At 22.4% G+C, this 24,230-nt stretch overlaps 3 protein-coding genes across 3 annotated transcripts; all 3 read left to right on the top strand.

The window, feature by feature from the left end:
* Positions 1-1,181: 1,181 nt before the first annotated feature.
* On the top strand, positions 1,182-1,712 carry LOC128958253 (uncharacterized). The gene has a single exon (XM_054304070.1). The coding sequence runs from the start codon at positions 1,182-1,184 to the stop codon at positions 1,710-1,712; it is 531 nt and encodes a 176-aa protein (XP_054160045.1).
* A 17,086-nt stretch (positions 1,713-18,798) lies between these two features.
* On the top strand, positions 18,799-20,757 carry LOC128957354 (glycerol-3-phosphate acyltransferase 4-like). Its single transcript, XM_054303097.1, has 3 exons — positions 18,799-19,336; positions 19,415-20,071; positions 20,166-20,757. The coding sequence occupies exons 1-3, from the start codon at positions 19,012-19,014 to the stop codon at positions 20,711-20,713; spliced, it is 1,530 nt and encodes a 509-aa protein (XP_054159072.1). The 5' UTR covers positions 18,799-19,011; the 3' UTR covers positions 20,714-20,757.
* A 716-nt stretch (positions 20,758-21,473) lies between these two features.
* On the top strand, positions 21,474-22,998 carry LOC128958251 (uncharacterized). Its single transcript, XM_054304067.1, has 4 exons — positions 21,474-21,902; positions 22,163-22,285; positions 22,345-22,489; positions 22,565-22,998. Exons 1-4 carry the CDS (start codon positions 21,474-21,476, stop codon positions 22,996-22,998), a joined length of 1,131 nt encoding a protein of 376 aa, XP_054160042.1.
* Positions 22,999-24,230: the final 1,232 nt, after the last annotated feature.

The raw sequence follows: 24,230 nt of genomic DNA, 5'->3' as shown, positions 1-24,230 counted from the left end.
CTACTAGTAATAGTGGGAATAAAATCAGCACATCTTATAAGTCAAACCAATAATTATAAATTACAAATATTATATATATTTATATATAAATATATTTGTGAACAATAATATGCAATTAGTTTGTACATAAGTTATTAGTATATAAAATATATTTTATATAACTGAGAGAGAGAGAGAGAGAGAGAGAGAGAGAGAGAGAGAGAGAGAGAGAGTCTATCAATTGTTATTATCCTAAATATAGACCATTGAAGACCTGATTTTCATCGCATCGTTGACTTGTAAGTCCAATAACTGTGACATATTAACTATTGGCTCAAAAACTATTGCTTTAAAAATTAAAATTTTCAATACCTATTACAATAGTACTGCAAAATATACTTATGAGAAAGTATTGTTTGTTTCAGATTACTAGTTAATGATAATACTCAACAATCAAATAGTAAACAAAAAAACACATATAAAGTTTAATTAAATACAATTAGGCTTTTTTTAAAAAATAGTTAAAGTTGTCTTCAAATTTAATTAAAGACTTGACATACATTTCATACACTTATATATATATATTAAATCTATGGCACTGACCAACACACACACACACATACATACATACAGTTAAATAAATATATCGTTCATGTATTGTATAAAAATGTATAGTTTGTGAAATAAATAGAAATAAAAAAATTTCACTTATTTTTTCGGGTAATATACCATAAACAATATTATTAATTTTTTTGTAGTTTTTATAACAAAAAAAGTTGTTTTTAATTTTATTATATATGTTTGTATACTAAACTAACAAGAATAGGATTTTTTTTATTGAATTTTTATGCGTTTTTATTGCGAAAAAATGATAATTTAATTTAATGAGAAATTTTATTTTTACTTTATTTAATTATATATTTAACTTAAATGTTAAGTTTTTTATAGACTATCTATTAGAGTCACATATAAAAGTGTTATCAAAAATTGCAATAAAAACAGTATTTACTTGACATTTGTTTAAACCACTAAAAGCAACCAAAAATTCCTCAAAATTTTATAAAATTTTTAGTCAAATTTTTCTAATATTATTTGTTTAATTTAAAATAAGTTTTCCAAATGGTTTTTATTTAGAAAATAATGTCATAAAAAGTATTTAGTGTTTTGGATTTTACAATTAAAAAAACTGTTTTAACAAAATTATGGCCAAAAAATTTGTGACAATATATTCATCGCTTGTGTTCATACTGTGCTCAATAAACGAGTGTCTATCGGGTGGTAATACTATTATATCGGGTGCGGGACACGGTGGTATCGGAACACTGGTCAACACCAACGGTCACAGGCGTACAATAATTACTGGTGGCGGCGGTGGTGGTGGTGGTCACGGTGGCGGTCATGGAGGAGGCGGCGGACCCATAATTGTTAAGACAAGTGGAGGCAAAAGAGGTGGCGGAACTATTATTATTATTGGTGGTGGCGGTGGCGGCGGTCATGGACATGGACACGGTGGGGGCGGACCTACTATAGTGAAAACGGGAGGTGACAAACGTAGTAAAGGCAAAAATATCATTATTATTGGCGGTCACGGAGGCGGCGGGGGTGGTGGTGAACATCATGGAGGACATGATGGCGGACACGAACACGAGTCCCATGAAGTTAGTCATTTTAGCCACGGGTGGGAAGGGGGTCACGGAGGTGGTCACGGGGGTGGGTGGTGGAGGAAAAGGTAATAATAGTAGTAATAATAATAATAATAATACATGTTATATTTCAATATGATAATTAAAATATTATTTGTTTGATGTAATATTTCATATTAAATAATACTAATAAACATTTATATATTATTAATACCTTAATATATATCATATATTTCATACATTTTACACTTTTCTATACATTGCCTTTACATGTAATTTATTTATAAATATGGGTTTAAATATATACATATAATAAATAACATTTTATAATAATAAATAGTCTAATTATGCTTTTATGGGGTTAATGTTGACTAAGTTATTGTACTTTAAAAAATAAAAACTTTTCATTACAAATATAGATTTTGTAATTTTGTTCATATTTGATAAATTTATATTTAATTGTAGTTTAATTTGTTAAACTATTTTTATCATACTAATTTGTCAAAATTATAACTATTATAACTATTATAACTATTAATTTTTTATTAATTTTTTAATTATATAAATAGTTATATATTATTATTATTATTGCATATTTATATATAACATTTCTTTATTGTAACATAAATATAATGTATTGTCAATAATATTTATAAAACTATATTTTATATTATGTTTTTTTATTCAATTATAGTTTTCATTATAATTAAAATAATTAATTAAAAAATTTATATAAATATATTTATTTTTGTAATATTATTTATATTTTCAAGAAAATAAAAAACTATTCTGTTATATGATACCTATTAGTATTTGAAACAGTTATAAATTATTTTAAAATAACAAATATTATTTATTTTTAAAAATTGTTAAAGCAATTTAATATTTAATATTATTTTTAATATTGATAATGTATTTTACAACAAATTATACAAAAAAATATTAATTATATTATGACATTAAATGTGATATACATATATATATATAATATAATAATAAATGACTTGAAAACATTGACACAATATACAGTAAATATACACTAATATACACCATATATACACATATAAACACTAAGAAATAGAGAATCGGTAAGTAATATAAATGGCATATTATTTTGAGGCAAACATACTATACATCCAAATAATAATAATAATTTTAATTATTATTAGTACACAATTAAAGTATTTAACAATAACACCAACACCAACAACAACGGTAACACTGACTAAAAGCTCATAAAAAATTATAATATTAATAAAAAACACATAATTACAACATTTATTTAAAGGGATTATTATTGAGAGACTATACGACCAATACATAAATATTTACAGTAATTACTAATGAGTTAAATAAAGTAATCCCCACTAAAACAAATCAAAAACTGATGATAATATTGCATGAAATACTTGACGACTATTTTTGTTGTAGTCGACAGAGATTATCGGCGTCGCCTCCAACCGCCACCCATTCCTCCTCCTCCACCACCACCGCCGTGCATATCCATATGCATGGGCACCGGTACGGCAATATATTTGACCTCCTGTTCCTTTTTGACTTCCTTACATTCGGGTCCTATCAGTAATATGTTGTTACGTTTGCTGCCCTTGCCGTTAGTTTTGAGCACAAGTCGCGGACCACATTTACCGCCCACTATAATCAATTCGTTTCCTTTTCCCTGTGCCCAAACCAACTGCACCAGTAGTCCGAGAGCACAAGTAGCTAAACAGAGTAATTTGAAATAATCCATGATATTGTTTTGATGGTCACTATTATTATTTATTTTTTTGAGTAAACAAATAAAACTTTATTAAAGTTTCACTAAATAATTAAATACAGTTTATATAAATATATACACTTATAAACGATAACTAATATACAAAATATATGTTTATTATAAGTGAGATGAGGACAGTTTGATTTGTCAGTTAACTACTAAACAATAATTTTTGATTCAATCATAACCGTTATATACCGTTTTTTTGGAGTGCATTTAACTATACTATAAATTGTTATACTTAGCTATAATAAGAAAAAATTAAGATAACTATTTTTAGTTATGGAAAACACTCCTCTAATCATATTTTTAAAATTTAAATTATTATTGTGTCTACAAATAACCTTTTGTGTAATATATTAGCAAATAATTAATATTATAATGACAATTATTATATAGTATTGTATTCATGTTTTTGTTATTATTATTATTATTGTTTTTCATTTTCATGCATAGCTTTACATACTTAATAACAGTTAAACAATAAAACTACTGTTTATTAAATCAAAATTAATTACACTTTTTTTCTTGAGTTATATTATTTTTTGTTCACCAAAAATAGCTCTCGTTTTTTAATGTTATAGCTCTCTCTCTCTCTCTCTCTCTCTCTCTCTCTCTCTCTCTCTCTCTCTCTCTCTCTCTCTCTCTCTTTCGTCTCTCTCATGGCTCACTCACTCCTCACTTATTAAAGCAAATTCATCCGATCGTGAATTTTTTCGCTAAAATAAATAGGTTTTTCTCACTTTTTTTGTTGTTAATTATTATTTTTTGGTTTTAGTTTTTGACTGAAAGTTATAATTAAAGAGTGAGAGCAATATATTACTAAACAAAAAAAATATGAAGTGAAAGCTCTCAATAATTGTAATTTAAATTTAGTGATTTCAAACTATTTATTATTTTGTTGTTGTTATAAATCATAGATCTATTTTTGGGTGATATATTATTGTTGTGTTTAAAACAATTTAAAATTTACATAAATATATATTAGCATACAATCTAATATAATAATTATTACTAAATTTTTAAAAATTGATTTTTTTATTAGGAAACTTATTTTGGTGTCAAATAATATGTAACATATATTGCATATACTATTATAGTATTTTATGCTATATATTATTTAACTAAATTATAAAATATCATTTGACTAATTTAAAATTTATGAGACAAATAAACAAATAATTTTTTGTTAATTTTTATTATAATTTGTTAACAATATATTTCCTAAAAGAAAACTAAAACTAAAGAAAATAATTTGTACTAAATATAAATGCAATTAAATCTATATTATTTAATAATATGTAAATAACATTATAGAAAATTTATAATTAAATACTAAATAATTAAAGAAACGGTTAATGTCATTATATTGAAATAAAACTAATTTAAAAAATAACAAATTGTCTATTAATATATTTATATAGAAAAATAAATTAGTTATTATGAATTAATTGTTAAAGCAATTAATTAAATTATTAGTTAATTTTTATTTATTATAATCATTAATACTAAAATATAGAAAATAATTGCAACAAATAACTATATTTCCTTATTATAACTAAATTGATTTTTTTTTATTAGTTATTTATCAGTGATTATTATAATTGTTTCTAATATAATAATAAAATTATTAAAATTATAAATACTAAAAATATATTTATTAAACTTTAATATTATCGTTATTAAGATTTTTAACTAATGAATTACAATTTTAAATAACTACATGTATTTGTCTATATTAATATGTTTATTAAAAAAATAAAAAATAAACATTTTATTCATTAATTTTACAAATTAACTTAAAGCTCTTAATAACGTAAATTGTTTTATGTAATCTATTTAGTAATTTTATATTAATTTTTAACATCTATTTATTGATTGAAAAAATATATGTTAAATGATACAAATAATGATTTTTTAGTACATTACACAAGGAAATTAATATATAATATACACTAAAATGTATATAAAAAAATCATAATTATAAATATATATATTATTAGATTTATTTAATGAAACAATATTTATTTTTAATAAATTAATATTTCAATACCATATAATCTTCAATAAAAAAAATAATTATTTCAATCATATTAAATCAAGCATTATTATTATTTAGTCCTTATTTAGTATTTATATAAACCATTGTATCAAATTATATTATAAGACAAGTTATGACTAACATATAATGGTACGGATTTGCATCAATTGACACATTTTAATAAATAAACAAATATTGAATAATAAATATAAATTATTAATGACTTATAAATTATAATAAATGATTTTAATAAGTTTAAAATATTTGTAAAAATAAACCTTATATTATAAATATTTACTAAAAATAATTTATAAATTTATATACAGTATATACTCTACAAAATATATAATAATTAAATATTTAATTTATATCTTTTTTTTAAATCTGATATTGTTTTTAGATTAACATAAAGTTTTACATTTATCTAATATAACAATTTTGAAATTAAAAGTTTACGTACTATTAAAATTCAAGTAAGGCGTTGTTCACATATTACGTTCGCACTTGAGGGGAGGGGGGTCGGCCAAAGCGAACTTTTGCGAACGAGGGGGGAGGGGTAAAGTCTATAAGAACGTTCGCATTTAAATAATGAATGAATTTAAAGGATTAATTTTGTGTAAACTTAATCCTTTGATAAACGGTTTAATAACTAATTTTGAATAAATATATGACTTTTGAATAATATTAATTTATTTTATTATTTGATTATTTTAAGTGAAAATAATTTTATAAAATATTTATTAAAATGGTGGGGGGGGGGTTAAGGACATGCGAACGTAATTTTTAAATATCATTACATGCGAACAATTGCGAACATAGGGGGGAGGGGTTCTAGATTTTTTAAAAACTGCGAACGTAATATGTGAACAACGCCTAAACTGTTTGAGATATTTACATATAAAATTACAATAAATTAGATAAATACATAATATTTAATAATTTAAAAATACTATTTATTTATGATATACTAATATTTTATAAATATATAATTACATTAAAGAATAGATTAAAATATGTTAATACAGAAACAAATAATGTATTTATAATTAATAAATGATATAAATAACTTAAATTTTTAAATTTAAATATGTATTTTATTATTTATTTTGCATAATTTATATAAGATTTTATTTATAACTTATTACTAAAAGTACTATTTTCAACAAAAATATATTACAAAAATTAATTAAATTTTTTGAAAATAGAATTAGTTTAGAAAAACTAATCAATTGATAAAAATCTAAACAAATTTTGTAAAATATATCAATTGGTGTTTATATTATTTACAATATGAGACACTATTGAAAACTATTAGTAATTTTTTCATATATAAGTAACCGATTTTTGGTCAGAACTTATCAAATAGTTTTCATTATAATTAAGAAAAAAACGTTATTTGTCTAAAATTATTTTTGTAAAAAATGAAAACTTTTAATATCATTGTTTTGGTTGTTATGATTGGAATCGGTATATTGATTATGCCTATTGAATCGGGTAAACATCACGGCGGCGATATTATCCTATTAGGTGGCGGTATGCACGGTGGACATGGATTTGGAGGTCCAAGTAAGTTGTTATTTGATTAAACTAAATAATAGTTTAACTAATTAAATTATTATATATATATATTTGTTGATTAATTATGAGCACAGGTATCATCAAAGAGGGTGGCAAAAAAGGTCACGGAGTCACTATTGTATGGTATGGCCGTAAAAGACGCTGATATGTTGGATGACTTATTTGAACTGTAAAAATGATATTTTTAATTTTTTTAAATATATATATATAAATTATTTATGTTTTTAATATATATAATATCTTAATATTTGTTGTGTCAATTGTCTTTTCTGTAAAATATTTTTTATGTATTATATATGTGTATTATAATTAATATACTGTATATTATAAATTATGTTTAGCTAATAAATATTTTATTTTTATTTAAAATGTCATATCATAAAGTGTTGCTTAAAAAAATCTTTTATATAATATTATACTTAAATTATAATAAGAGTAAATTTTTACAAAATAAATTGCAGGTCACACACACATACACACACTCACACACACATACACACACATACATACACATACACACACATACACACACATACACACACATACACACACATACACACACATACACACACATACACACACATACACACACATACACACACATACACACACATACACACACATACACACACATACACACACATACACACACATACACACACATACACACACATACACACACATACACACACATACACACACTCACACACACATACACACACATACACACACATACACACACATACACACACATACACACACATACACACACATACACACACATACACACACATACACACACATACACACACATACACACACATACACACACATACACACACATACACACACATACACACACATACACACACATACACACACATACACACACATACACGCATACAAACTCACATACACGCACTTACATATTCATACATGCATATTTTTAAAAAGGTGTAGAGCACCCTGGGTCAAGTTAAGTTAAATTACTATTATTATATGTTTTATACAATTATTAATTATTCATAAGCTTCGTTGAGCACTGGGAGTTCACAGTTGCCAAATAGGTATGACATTTACCATATTATTGCAATATAATTTTTTTGAAAGTTGGATCATAAACAGTCAATTAAAAAAAGTTTAATGCAATTATCTTTTTTTTTGACTTAATTATATTCATGACATACAGTAGTAGTAGTAGTAGTAGTAGTATTAGTATTAGTAGTGATATAACTTACTATTATGTGTGATTTATGCTACACTATTAGACAAATGTACTGTAAATACTATTACTTTTATTTTATGTTTTCAAAAATTATTATTATTATTATTATTATTTTTTAGAAAATAAAATATAATTATTGGGTTGAAAAAATATTGCTAATTATAATAAAAATAGGTAATATTATGATTAGACTTTCACTGTTAATCGGGCTTATGACTATGAATTTTTATGTTTATTATTATTATTAACAAATAAACATATAATGCAAATATAGTGTATATACAGTATATAAACTGTTTGGATTTGGATCGGAAATAACCGTTTATATTATATATATATACAAATAATAATTAGTTAAATAATATAATTAAAATTTTATGTTCATCAATTTTCAACTGACAATTTTTTTTAGTACCTGTATTGCAATAAAGGTATACTACGTATAAATAATATAATTTAAATTTACGCTTCATTAAGAAATAGTGACAAAAAAATTATGCAAAATTAATTACTTACCAAATAATAAATATTTATTACTTAAAGGATTTGCAAATCCATATGAGTATTAAATAAGTCATAAATTGTTTTACAAAATACATTTCGCATACATATATAAAGGAAATTTTTTTTCGCTAAACTAATTTCATTATACAAAACTGTTTGGTTACCGATTTTAGTATTTTTTTTATTGTTGTTCATTGTTTGCTAAAACCATTTGTGTGTTTGATTTAACAAAATATTTATTAACAATGAAAGTGATCAGTGTTTCAGTACTTATTGTTGTTTTGATGGTTTGTCTGGTATTTGAGTCCAGCAATTGCAGACATCAGGATATTATTGTTATGGGCGGCGGTGGCAAACATGGCGGATGGCCCAGTATGTAGATTTGTGTTTATTATTATTATTATTACATAAATATTTTAATCTTCATTTTAAATTTGATTCAAAATATTATATATGATTCATATGTAATTTAAAATGAATTTTTTTTACTAATAATAATAATAATAATTATTGTTATTTTTTCATTTTGATAGCCATTATCAAGTCTGGTAAGAAAAATAAGGGAACAACTATTGTGATGGGCGGCCGAAAGAGACGATCCATTGACGACGACCAGACCGCTAGTGAAGCCCGTGTTTACCGTATAATTACACCCGAATTCATTGAATCAATTGACAGACAGCTATGAATAGCCACTATTTATTATATAAGTCTTGCCGTTAATTCTCTATGGTTTTGCTATGCTGTCTACAAATAATTAATAAATAAATAACTAAATTATTATATTTATTGTTAATATTAGTATTTATATTATATGTATGTGTTAAATATTTTTTTCTAAATATTTATTTTATCATCAAATAATAAATTAAATGCACAGTATTTAGTTGTATCATAACATCATAAGTGTTGATCTAAAAAATATTTTTGTACTATTTTTTTAAAATCTAAAATTAATTTATGTATTTCATTTTATTTTTAAATAAAACTAAATTTCATTAAATACTTTATAAAAATAGCTAATTATTAATTAATAATTTAGCAAATAAATTATTTTATTAATATAACTTATTATTGGATTAATTAATTTAATTTTGAATTGATAAATATATTGTAAATGTAAATTAAATATTTTTACTATTTTAATAAACTTTTAATATTTATTATTATTTTATACATTTTTTTATTAATATTATATTGATTTAATTTTATAAAATTATTTAAATTTATTAAACACTAAAATAATTTAACTAAAAAAATTAAGTGATATCATATAATGCATGAAATAATTTTATTGAACATTTAATATGCATTCATAATACACCACTTGTTAAATAATTAAATTGTAATTAATATATGATATTTTATTGGTTTGACATTTAAAATCCCCAAAAATTATGTAAAATTGTATAATTAATGTATAATTAATAAATTATCAATGTAATATATTTATGTAATCTAATATATTACAATAAGTTAATTGCCAATATAATATGTACTGAAGCCAAATTATTATATAATACTATATAATTAAATTATGTTTTTTTCAATAATTTCATAACCAAATTCAAACCAATTTAAATCAAATTAACACAACAAATATTGTATACATTGTTGTAATGGTTATTGGGTTAGAAATCTAATTACATTGACATCTGTTTCTATGAATATTAACTATATATTCATGACTTTTACTTTCATAACATAACAATTATAGTCGAAAAAAAATAATTAATTAATTATACATTTATTTTTCTGCGATGATTTATTAGGCATAAAATTTAAGGTCCAATTGTATTACTGTATAAACTTAATAAAATTTCAATATAACTTATTAATAAAGATTAATAGATAAGCATTTTTTGAAAAAAAAATAATTATTATATTTAAATTATTTATTGAAAACCTCAAAAATTTCCGCTTGAAATTGCATTATGAATTAAAAACAAAATTAATTATAATTTTCTAATAAAATAATACCTGTACTTAATTTTATTATACAGTTTTGCATGTTTTATTTAGTACACACTTGACATTTGGTTGACTTTATTTTGTCCAATGATTTGCAACAATAAATTTGAAAAAATTATAAAAAAGTATTTTATAAAAATTGATTATCAAAGTTAAAATTATTAAATCTTTTTGATTATTTTTTTGGGGTATAAAACAAGTGTTTTTTTCTTAAATTTATTACAGTTTATAATATTAACTTAAATCTAATTTTTTTTAAAACAACAATGAAATCAATTGCTTGTTTACTGTTTGGACTATTGATAACTTTGTGTTTTGTATGGGACAGGACTGATGCAAGACATGGCGATATTGTTATATTAGGCGGTTATGGTGGCTATGGTGGTCACGGACATGGACATGGATTTCCCAGTTAGTTTTTTAAAAATTATTTTTATTTTTTTATTTTTTTGAAAAATATATATTATATGATATAGTATTTATGTTAATAAATTTTATTAATTTTATATACAGTCAAACAGTATAATTTGTAAAATAAATAGTATAAAAGTAAATTATTAAATAATAGTAATTAATAATTTATATAATTAAAATTTTTAATTTTATTATTTTTTTGTAAGTTTTTATCAATTACATAAAATAAGCTATAAAATATTTTTTTTAATTTAGTTAGAAAGTATAGTTGATTAACTATCCATCAAAATTATTAAATAATTTATAAAATCTATAAAGTTATAAGAAATATTTTTGAAAAATATTATAAAAACTTATTTGATAAAATGTTTTAATTATATAATTAAATATAATTTATTTAACATTATTCATAATATTTTATGTTATTTTTTGTTTGTTAATTTTTTAAATTAATTTATATAAATTTAATCTATTTGTATAACAAATATTTTTTGTTGATAACAGGCATAATTAAAACTGGTGGCAAAAAGGGCTCAACCATTATAATGGGCCGTAAGAAACGTGAGATTCAAATTGATAGTGAAAACAACTATCCCATTGTCTATCGTATTCAAACACAAAAATAATAACAACAACAAAATTAACAACAAAATAATTATCATGATCATTTATTATTACACTATTCAACATATGTAACATTTTAATTTATGTTTTTTTATCATTTTATTTTTTTGTTTATTTAATAAATTACTATTAATAGCATATCTTACATTTTGAAAAATAATATTTATGATTAATTTTTGGTTGAAAATTTAAATTTTATTTAATAAATTTACTTAATATTACAAAAAAAAGATAATAATTCATATTAATTAACAGTTAATATAATTTAATTAAAAATATAATATAATAAAATTCTGTTTAGCGTTTCATTTTATAGTTATATATTTATAATTTCTATTATTAATATATTAATAATATAAAATTAAAAACCTAATAAAACTTAATAAACATATAAAGGTGTGTTTTAAATGTTTAAATAAACAATATTATTAAATAAGTTAATTTGTCTGAAAATTATTATATTTTTGTCTAATTTTCTTATATAAATAAAATACATATATTTAGTAGAACAATACAAAAAACGTAAACTTAAAATAATAATAATAATAGCAATCATTTAAATAAAAAATGCTAATAATTATGTATTTAGCATAATATTTAATGCTGTGTTAACTTTATATAATTCATGCCTTAAGTGGAAATAATAAATAAAAATAACTAACAAGACAATTATGAAATAAATAAAAAATAATATATATTTATATAATAAATAAATCACTCAATTGCTTAATCAATTAATGTACACCTATTGTAATATATTTGAGAATACATATTTAGTTACATATAATTGATATGATTTAAATGATAACGACAATAATAATAACAGCAGCAACTTTTATATTATTTATTTGAAAATATTAATAATAATAATTTTGTTTATTTTGGGGTAAAACAATATTTCCTCAATTAGGGTGATAATTTTTGCCAAACATTATTTTATTTACTTATTTATATAGAAAATAAAATTATTGTTATATATATATAAAGTTTTATGGCTATATAAACAACCGATAGATAGTTAATAAAAAACATTAGTTAGTTAAGTAATATAGAGATACTATATTGAAAATATTTGTGTGATAGTATTTGTTGTGTGTCTTAAATAATAATAATAATAATAATAATAGCAATCTATTGTGTTTTTGTGGAGTTTACCAAATTTATTCAACAACAACAACAAAATGAAATTTTCAACACTAATTGTGGTCATTATAGCCCTGATTGCTGGCACTGTTGTTGAGCTAAGTCGAGCCGGAAGAAGCCGAAACATAATGATTTTGGGCGGAATGGGAGGCAATGGAGGCCAAGGAGGGCCCAGTTAGTCAATTTTTAATATCAATATTTATCTGTTTTTATCTAAAATAAATGTTTATTTTATTTAATTTATTTATTTATTTCGAAAAATAAATAATTTTTAATAATGTTTTTTTTTTAAAAAATTGTTATTTACAGCTTTAATTAAAACTGGTTCCCGCAGACATGGACAAACATTGATTTATATACCATCAGGATTTTATAGATAATCAGCAAAAAAATGTTTTTTTTATGTTTTACTTTATATTTTACTCTCAATATTATAAATTTATAATTACCAACACTAGTTTTGTTTGTGTCATCAATTTTTGTTTGTTTGTTTGTTATCTATTTTAGTTTTTTGTATGTCGTATTTTTTGTACTCAAATATTTTATTTTATAACTACATATTATTAATTTTTTAATCTAATATTATTTAACTTTATATTGCAAATCAACAAGAATTGTTAAATTTTAAAAAATAAATATTTTTTATGTAATATTTTAAAGTAATTAATATAAATTATATAAATTATATTTTTAAAATGTTTCTAACGTTATACTTATTTTAAATCTTTTTATAACTTTTAAAAAAATACATTTTCAGTTTTAAAATTATTAGATTTTGTATCATATTTATTAAATTTTATAATTATTATTGTCATAATTTGTAATACACAAAAATATTTTTTAATGTTTTTTGCTTTTATTTTTACAAATACATATAATAATAATGATATATAAATACAGTAAACTAATATTTACACTAAAAAAAACTATTTAAATACATAAATTATTTAGTGACTTATTATTAATACATATAATATAATGTAATATATATGATATAATAATACTTCTACAATATAATTATATTATAATTTTCGATTAAAACATTTAAAAATGTTTATTTTTTAAATAATTGATCAAGTTGATTTTGATTTGTTACTTGATTTGACCGATACTCTATGATTATAGCGTTTATTTGGATTTGCCAATTGTGATAACTGTGCTTGGTTAGTTGGCATTGGACATAAAAACCTACATTCATAAATATAATTAATAATTAACTTTTTTTTGATAATAAATAAATTTATAAATTTAATTTAGTAAAATTAAAAATTATTTTTAAAAAAAATATATTAAAACTTACATATAGACCAACAATACGAGACCAACAAAATAGACAAAATTATTATATCCCTCAATACTAGTGTCAAACAGTTCTACCGATTCCATAGTTTTAATTAACAATCAATCAGTCAGTTAAACAATTATTAAATCAAATGATTACATTTAAATAATAATATTAATAATAAAACGATTGAAAAATACAGTTTAAATATAATGTATAATTTTGTATTTTTAGTTTTTTTTTAAATATTAGTGACGGAAGTCTATGTATTAGAAAATGTTATAAACAGTTAGTTTTCTTGTGTTATATGTTGTGTTTGTGCTAATGTCTGCAAAAAAATTATTTAGCAATTGATTAGAAATTATCACTAAATTTGTTTTTTAGAAGATTTTTTTTCTCTCTCTCTCTCTCTCTCTCTCTCTCTCTCAAACACACGTAATCTCATATAATATGAAAAGTTGACAAAAATTGTTGCTATAAAATCAAATAAATTACTTAAGCAATAATTGTTATTATAATATTTTAAAGAAAAAATATATATTAGACTATACCAAACTTTTTTTTCAATTAACAATTGATATAAATCCATCAAATGTTAGTATGTGTAAATGTATTATAAATTTATGTATATTATATGAGTGAATATATGTTTATATTTATGTTTAAATATTTATATATTTATGTATCCTTTAGGCACATTCATTGCCCAATAAATTAATAATCAATTAAACAAAAAAGAAAAAATTAGTATTGATAAATAAATAATACAAGATTTACTAATTAGCCAATTTACTAAATCAAATAGTCTATAATAATATTTAAATTTTCAAACATTAACAAGGTCGTATTAATTATTAAGTATTATATATAGTATTATAATTAAAATTATCAAATTTGAAATTGATTAACAACATTACATAAGTCTTAATTTAAAATTATTATCTTTATTAAGTAATAATTTTATTGTTGCATAAATATTATTAAATTAATTATTATGTGTGAATAAAATATCTAATAGATAAAAGCATGATTTAATTATTCATAATTAATTATTTAAATAAAAATTTTAACTAAAAATATATTTATAAGTTTTTATAAATTTATTTTGTAAATAATATATATAATACTGTAAGCGCCTAAACGATAATAAATTATTTATAACATTAAATACAAAATTCACAATCCTAGCAATAGTATTAAATTTTAATCTATCTAATATTATATATTAATTAACTAATAAAAAAATACAGTACATATTTTATAATTATTATTTTGAAAGGTCGGCACTAATAAATCAATTTATTACTAATATCTACTTTAAATAGAAAATAATATATTAAATAATAAAAGACTAGACTATGTATTTTTTTAAAATTTTATATCTTATATGTTTTTAAATAGTTTTTTGATTATAAAATAAAATAGACTGTATTGTACAATATATTGAAACTTGGCCAACTATTAAACATTGATACAGTATATTGATATATTTAGCTATTAGTTTTCAAAAATAGCTATATTGTTAATTACTTAAATAATTAATATAATAAAAAAATCTCTTAAATTACATTTTATAAAATATAATATCAATATATATTAGAAGATATTATATTTTAAATTACATAATAATATGATATAATATAAAAATATAAGTATTATATTTTAAAAATTATCAAGATATGATATTTTGACTAAAAATTATAATAAGATATTTGAAAATAAAATTAATAAAAACCCATTGTATTTATTAGTGACAGCTAATTGTCGTAAAAAAAGTTGTTATCAATGAAAAGCTTGTTTATCTCAAGGCTTTTCAACAATTACTAAAATATATATTATTTATATACAGTATATTATACTGTCAATTGAAAATATGTTCAAGGATCATTTCATGTGCAAAGTAACAGTATTACTGTCAATGGTCTACATTAATATTATTTTAAAAACTAATACTGTATTATGATTTACAGTACATTATAAATGCTAGTGAGTTAGTTAGTTAGTCACTAATACATTGAAGATTCAGTATTTTTGTAAAAATTATTTAAATTATGATATAAACAGATAATAATTTGTTTTTATATAAGAAATTGCACAATAAAATTAAAATTTATTTTTTTTATATTAATCACATGACAAACATACAGGTGTTTCAATAACTTTAGTGCAATAATAATAATAATAATAGTAAAAACACTACATTAGACGCTCCTATCTTGTATATATTAATATATGTATATACACTTGAATAACCAACATAACTACACAGACATAATATAATTTAATTAATTGATTGCCAGCAAATCAACAAGTACAAATACAAATAAGTAAAGTATAATAAATATGTTGTTTATCTAGTTAGCCAACATAATAATTAACTATATATATATATAAATATTATTGTATATTATATATAAAAGGGCCTTACATTAATCTCGCACACGCGGTTTTTGCTATAATTCTTAAACGGAGTGAGATATATTAATTTTGTAAAAAGAGTATTAATAAGTGATTTACGCGTGATATTATAAAATATTAAATTTTTAATTTTGATCACGTGATCATATTTATTCTTGGATCTTTGCAAACCACTATGTCATAACCTAAACTATAAATGCTAAAATAAAATTTCAATAGTAAGTTTGTAATGCCTAAACTGGAAATTTATAGGAAAAAAAATTTTAAAATTGGTCCAAGAATAAATTTTTTATGGCTTTTCAAACTTGTGGAAAAACACATTATATAAAATTGTGGAAAATAAAATGACGTTATTTATGGACAGTAGACACTTATTAGATAGAGATATTAATACTATTGCTTATTCTGAAAACAAAATTTTTTTATGTTAAATATTTTTTTAGATAATTAAATTACAATAAAAAACAACATTATATTTCGATAATGCAATTTTTAATTAAATTTGATTATCTAAAAAAATATTTGACATAAAAAAATTTTGTTTTTAGAATAAGCAATAGTATTAAAATCTCTATCTAATAAGTGTCTACTGTCCATAAATAACGTCATTTTATTTTCGACTATTTTATATAATGTGTTTTTCCACAAGTTTGAAAAGCCATAAAAAATTTATTCTGCAACCAATTTTAAAAATTTTTTCTTCCTATAAATTTCCAGTTTAGGCATTACATACTTACTATTGAAATTTTATTCTAGCATTTATAGTTTAGGTTGTGATATAGTGGTTTGCAAAGATCCAAGAATAAATATGATCACGTGATCAAAATTAAAAATTTAATATTTTATAATATCACGCGTAAATCACTTTTTAATACTCTTTTTACAAAATTAATATATCTCACTCCGTTTAAGAATTATAGCAAAAACCGCGTGTGCGAGATTAATGTAAGGCCCTTTTATGTGTGTATATGTTAAATAATAGAAATTGTGCGAAATATTGTGTATTAAATATTAATTTTTGTAAATATTGTTTATATTATATAATAAACATTTATAGATGACTTTATTTCATGTGATTATTTGCAGTCAATTTCCTATTAATATTTTTCTCTTATGATATTTGTTTATATTATTATTAATAGTATCAGAAAACATATTTGCTGTACTATAATAAATTCAAATGTTATGTGTTATATACTGTATAGTTATATTAGAAAATTTTATATAAGTGTTTGACTAAAAAAAATAATGAATTTAAAACAAATATATAATATCATAAAGTGTTTCAATTGTTGATTGATTTGTTGTTTTTTCTACTAATATGTATTATTTTATTATAAGTTATTAATATAATTATCGCTATAATTAAATAAATAAAATGTTTTATGAGGTTATCATCTATTCACAGCTCTAGACAATGATAAAAAAAATCATATCATAATTAATATTTTAATACATTTAAAAAACTAAAGATTCAATTAAATATTTTTTTGTGATTTTTATTCACTTTCTAATTTAAATGATAATTAAATAATAATTTTATGTTAAATTATTAGCTACAAAAAATAGATAACAGTATTGGTTATAATCGTGATTTAAATAATTATAATCATTCAATAATAATAATAATTTTTTATGTGTGGTCTTATCATTAATTTTTTGTTTCACTCAACATAAATGTTCAAATACTCAATAGTATTCAATACTTAAATACATTAAAGTATATAATAAATGTATTAAATGTTTGCTATTATATTCACACAACGTGTATACTAAATGATTATTATTACAAAGTGCATGAACTTTGTACTGAAATCGTCAAAACTTGTGATATATATATTTTTTAAGTAAATAATTGGAGAAAACAAATTCAATTTTTATGGTCAAAGTAAATGTTATCCATATATACATACTCTCGACAAATGTATTATATTTTGTAATATTTTATTAAAAAAAATAATCAATAGTATAGAAAATTATATTTTTTTTTAATAATAAAACTTCCAAAAATAATAATTAATAATACTATTGTAGTGTACTTTATAATGTACTTAAAAATTTATGAACAATTTAATAATATAAACATAAATATAATTTAAATAAAATATGTGACTAAAATAATAAAAATAGTTTCAGTGAAATTTATTCTTTAACTAATAAATAAAGTTTTAATAATGAATTATTATTATTATTATGCAATTTTGCATAATATTTAATGTGATTAAGTAATAAGTGATTTTAAATGTTTGTGAACAATAGTTAGCTATTATTTTTATTAATCAATTATTATTATTATATTTTTTTCAAATTACCTCATATATACTGTATATTTTGTAATCTCATTATTTGATAAATTAATAAACAATTTTATTGACTTTTATATATAAAATTAGACAACAAAACAATCACAACATGATATTCATAGCATTATTTACATTAGCCATAATTATATGGTTGGGTTTGGCATCGGTAGGTCACGACTTTTATATACATCAACGCTATGTCGAAAAACTGTTGCAACTGTTTGAATACGGCCGCAAACGGGCCGACATTGTTGAGGTCAAGATTAAGGAAAGACAGAGAAAGATCAGTCGACTACAGATACAGTCGTACGAACCGGAAAGTGATGATAACGACGAAGACAAGGAACTGGAGGTCAGTAATGACAAGAGTCGAGATGGTATTAACAATGAGGAAGAGGACGATCTATTTGATCCATTTCATGTACATAAGTCAGGTAATGATCGACTATTGATTTTTAAAGTCTACAGTCAGTTCTCAAACATAAAAACTAACTGTCCTTTATATTTGACAGCAAATGTTGGCAATAATATCGGCAATATATTTGACAATCGACGGCACCGTACGATGAGTTTGTCAATAAATCAGGAGAAAAAAGAGTTCAATTTGGCCGACATTTACGAGTTTGTCCGAACAGGTGTCAAGGCTATGGTCGACGACGAAGTGACCAAACGGTTTGCAGCAAAAGAGTTGCCCACTTGGAACCTATTGACCCGAACCGACAAGTTTTATCACTACAATTCACTCAGACTGGCCTTAATCTGGTGGTCGGGACTACTGTTTCGATACCTGTTTTTATTTCCGCTAAGATTTACGATAACCTTTTTGGGGGTCAGTTGGCTGGTTTTCTGTACCGGTTTGATAGCACAGATACCGAACGGTCGGCTCAAACGTTGGGTCTATTATAGGGTGTCAATAATGTGTTTTCGAGTACTGTCCCGCGGCTTTTCGGGTCTCATTACGTATCATGATGTCGAAAATCGGGCAAAATCTGGCGGCATATGTGTGGCCAATCATACGAGTCCCATTGATGTAGTCATATTACATTGTGATAACTCATACGCACTGGTAGGTCAAACACACGGCGGATTCCTTGGTATTTTACAGAGAGCATTGGCCAGAGCTACACATCACATATGGTTTGATCGGTCAGAGATGACCGATAGGCTAGGTATGTACCGGTGAACATGGACTGTAGCACTAGTAGCCATCATCATTAATAAAGTTTATTTATGACTAACTATTTTTTTAAAATTTTTAAACAGCCGTTTCTCATCGGCTTCAAGAGCACGTTCAGGACACGTCTAAACTACCGATACTGATCTTCCCTGAGGGCACCTGTATTAACAACTCGGCAGTTATGATGTTCAAAAAGGGGGCGTTCGAAGTGGGCGGCACTATCTATCCGGTGGCCATCAAATATGACGCCCGATTTGGCGATCCTTTTTGGAATTCAAGTAAATACGGTTACGTAAAGTATCTGTTAATGATGATGACCTCGTGGGCCATAGTGTGCGATGTCTGGTACTTACCGTCGATGACACGCAGTCCGGACGAGTCGTCCACTGATTTTGCTCAACGAGTTAAGGCACAGATAGCTTTGAAGGGAGGTTTAGTTGATCTCGAAATTGACGGTCAACTTAAACGCCAAAACGTAAAGCCCGAGTGGAAGGCCAGACAACAGTTGCACTACAGTAGGCGTATCAGTGTTGGTATCGGTCCCTATAGTAATACAAATAATACTAATAATATTGTTAATAATAGTAATTTACATAATAATAATATTACTGTTGACAATAGGATTAGTGGTTAAATTTATGTTTTAAATAATATTTAGTTATTAATGTTATATTTACTTAATACTCTTTTTTTGTTGTAATTAAATAAAAATATAGATTATACTGTATTATTTGACTTATGTTTTAATTATCTACCAGAAATTTTTTTATTATATTAAATCAATAATAGATTTTTTTTAAATATATATTTATTAAATAAATAATTTTATAATGTATAAAAACATTTGCTAAAAATATATAAATTAATGTTGCCATTGATGATGCTATAATATAAAATTTATATTATAAATGCCAGTAAAATGATGATTAATAAAATGTAAATTACAACAACAATTATAATGGAAAATATTAAAATAGTTGTTTTTGCTATTTATGCTTATAATTTATATACCTTGAGCTTATTTATTGTTTATTAGTAAAATATCTAATAATAATAATGACAATGATTTATTTTTGTCAACTAATTATTTTAATACTTATATACCGGTATATATAATATTATATCAAATTGAAAATGTATAATCAAATGGTAACTTGCGTTTGTTATTACAATTTATTATTTATTAAGTTAGTTAATATAATTATTTTATTTTATTAATATTATTTTTAATCAAATTTTATTAAATAAAATATATTTTTTATATAATAATAATCATTTTTGTTTGTTTTTAGCAAAACTACTTAATTAATTACTTAATGAGTTACTTAAATTAATTTTTTTTAAAATATATTTTTCAAAATCTAAATTTGTTTATAAATATAATAACAAAAATAATGAATGAAATCAATAATAATCGCATTCAAGAACTATATGTCAACGAAAAGATTGAATTCGACAAAACCTATGAAACGGTTGTCCAACAGTTGTTAGGGCCGACAGATAACGATGACATCAATGATAACAAAGATATGATTGTTTTGGTCATCGATTGGTTGCATAAAATAGTCGATTATAATGTAAGGCACGGCAAACGCAATCGCGGCCTACTATTGACGGTCATCTATCGTGTACTGGACAACAGCAACAACACCACCGACAACATCAGTGATACTGTTTACAAACCGGTAGACAATAGCACTCAATTGGAATCGGTTCGGGTAATGGGTTGGGTATTAGAACTATTTCAGACATCATTTGTAATTGTCGATGACTTTATGGATAATGGTGTTACCAGACGCTGGAAACCCTGTTGGCATCTTATGGTAGATATTGAAAACATTTAGTTTTTTAAATATATTTTTGTATATCATCAACTATTATATTAAAGTTTCAATATTTTTTTAAATAAAAACTTGAAATTCTAACTTCGAGTAAACTTTATTAGTATAAAATTATATATTAATAATTAGACTTATATTAATTCAATATAACTAATATTAATAAGTATTTTCAAGTTTTATATTTACATATTTTACTAAAAAAATAATTTTTTTTTTATATAATCTGTATTACACTTTAATAGCCCGACGTGGGACGTATGGTTTGCAATGATAGTGCATTGCTCTACACAGGTATGTTTCATTTGATCAAGTTACATTTTAAAGACAAACACTACTATGTTGACATACTGGAGCTAATGAATGAGGTAGGTCAAATATAATAGAGTATACATGTACATTTTAATTAATACAAATTAAAACATAGTCTACACGACTAACATCAATAGGTCAGTGCATGGATACTGTTACCAGTAATAAACGAGATATTAGTAACTATACATTTGCTAAATATTCAACAATTATCAAATATAAAACTTCCTACTATACGTTTGTCCTACCAGTGCGCTTAGGTATGTCGTGTGCCATTACATTTAATTAAATTCTACTGTATTAGTTATGTAATTTAATTTTAATGCATGTTTAAGCAATGTATATGAGAGGCTATAGTCAAGCCAGTGATCATCAATTGGTTGAGAAAATTTTGCTAAAAATCGGTCATCTGTTTCAAGCACAGGACGATTATATTGATCTGTTTGTCGATCCCACACATATGGGCAAAACCGGTACCGATATCGAGGAGGGCAAGTGTTGTTGGCCTATAGTACGGGCACTTGAATTATGTGACGACAAACAGCGCCAGATATTAGTGGCTAACGTCGGCATCAAAAACGATGAACAGTCAGTCAGACAAGTTAGACAAGTGTACGAAGAGTTGGATCTGAAAACTGAATTCAGTAATTATGAGAAGCGCTGTTTGGATGATATTAAAGAGGATATCAATCGATCAGAGAGTTTGATGTCGATTCCAGTTAGCATTTTTGATGTGCCCTTAACTCAAATTTATAAACGAAATAAATAGTAGTAATAATAATAATAATTTAATTTTAAGAAACTAATGAGTTATACTATAAATACATTTTAATTAAAAATAATTAACATTTATTATTAAAAGTATAAAGCAATTAATTTTGAAATAATCTAAATTAGTTTAATTTTACAATTAAATTGTTAAAATCATAAATTATGATTCATAATAATTGACTATAATAAATGATAACAACAAGGAACTTTAATAATATTTTATAATATAATAAATTAGTTTAAAAAACTGTATAATTTAAAAAAAATTAATTTAATATAAATAAATTAATTGTAGTTTTTTAAAATTATAATATTTATATTATTTTAATAATTAAAATATTTTTAACTAAAATAAATTACTTACGATTCTTAAATTAAAAAAATACATAAATACTGTTAATTACATAAATTACATAAATATAATTAAATAGCAAAATAAATTTTCTCATATAATATTATAAAAATTTCCACTTTAACAAAACCTTTTTTTATTTGTGTCGTAAAAATAAAGGTAAATATAAATAATTATTGAAAAATGTGATATTAATTTGTTTCAGTTTACTTATTAACATTTATCATAGTTGAGTAATAATTTTGATAGTGTAATATAAACACTAATCAGGTATTTACTATTTGATGATGTTTAATTATGATAAAAATTATTATGATCAACTTTATTAGAAAAAATAATAAATGAACTAGGTTATTGTATATTACGGTACATATTAATTATATTATTATTATAATTATTATAAAAATTATTAGAATTACTTTTTTTTGTATTAGTAATTAAATATTATCAATAATTATATAGCTGATTGGTATTAACAATAATACAGTATTATTATTACATTAATTAAACATTATTAAATTTACTTAAATAAAAATACCGGTCACAAGATTAACATCAATAAGTCAGTGCATGAAAACTAATTATCAATAAACTAAACATTTGAAAAATTTAATTTAAATTCACAATTTCCTAAACTTAATTTATTGATTTTTTATAACTATTTTAATAGTTATCTGTATTAAAAACTTTGATGCTTTTGATGTTATTTGCTAAACATTTAATAAATATATTATAGCAACAATTAAGCTTACCGTATAATTTTTTTCTGATTACCTTAAAATCGTGTTTTTTCTCATATGGAAAAAAATGAAAAATAACATTTTCATACGGTAAAAAACTCGCAATTTTTTATCACCCCTTGTAAATTAAACGAGTCT

This window comes from Oppia nitens, unplaced genomic scaffold (assembly GCF_028296485.1).
Source record: "Oppia nitens isolate AA-2021 unplaced genomic scaffold, nextdenovo-longstitch-racon4-pilon3 scaffold3_pilon_pilon_pilon, whole genome shotgun sequence".
In the NCBI taxonomy this organism is placed as follows: domain Eukaryota; kingdom Metazoa; phylum Arthropoda; class Arachnida; order Sarcoptiformes; family Oppiidae; genus Oppia; species Oppia nitens.
Note: the sequence above shows the minus strand (reverse complement) of the source record. Positions and strands in the feature narration are given on the sequence as shown.

What these genes read in the sequence shown, in the direction of transcription:
- LOC128958253 (XM_054304070.1), top strand. Translation starts at nt 1,182, where the DNA reads ATGGCCAAAAAATTTGTGACAATATATTCATCGCTTGTGTTCATACTG.
- LOC128957354 (XM_054303097.1), top strand. Translation starts at nt 19,012, where the DNA reads ATGATATTCATAGCATTATTTACATTAGCCATAATTATATGGTTGGGT. An exon ending in ATTTCATGTACATAAGTCAG is followed by an intron (nt 19,337 to 19,414) that starts GTAATGATCGAC and finishes TATATTTGACAG; the next exon opens with CAAATGTTGGCAATAATATC. An exon ending in AGAGATGACCGATAGGCTAG is followed by an intron (nt 20,072 to 20,165) that starts GTATGTACCGGT and finishes ATTTTTAAACAG; the next exon opens with CCGTTTCTCATCGGCTTCAA.
- LOC128958251 (XM_054304067.1), top strand. Translation starts at nt 21,474, where the DNA reads ATGAATGAAATCAATAATAATCGCATTCAAGAACTATATGTCAACGAA. An exon ending in AACCCTGTTGGCATCTTATG is followed by an intron (nt 21,903 to 22,162) that starts GTAGATATTGAA and finishes ACACTTTAATAG; the next exon opens with CCCGACGTGGGACGTATGGT. An exon ending in TGTCCTACCAGTGCGCTTAG is followed by an intron (nt 22,490 to 22,564) that starts GTATGTCGTGTG and finishes TGCATGTTTAAG; the next exon opens with CAATGTATATGAGAGGCTAT.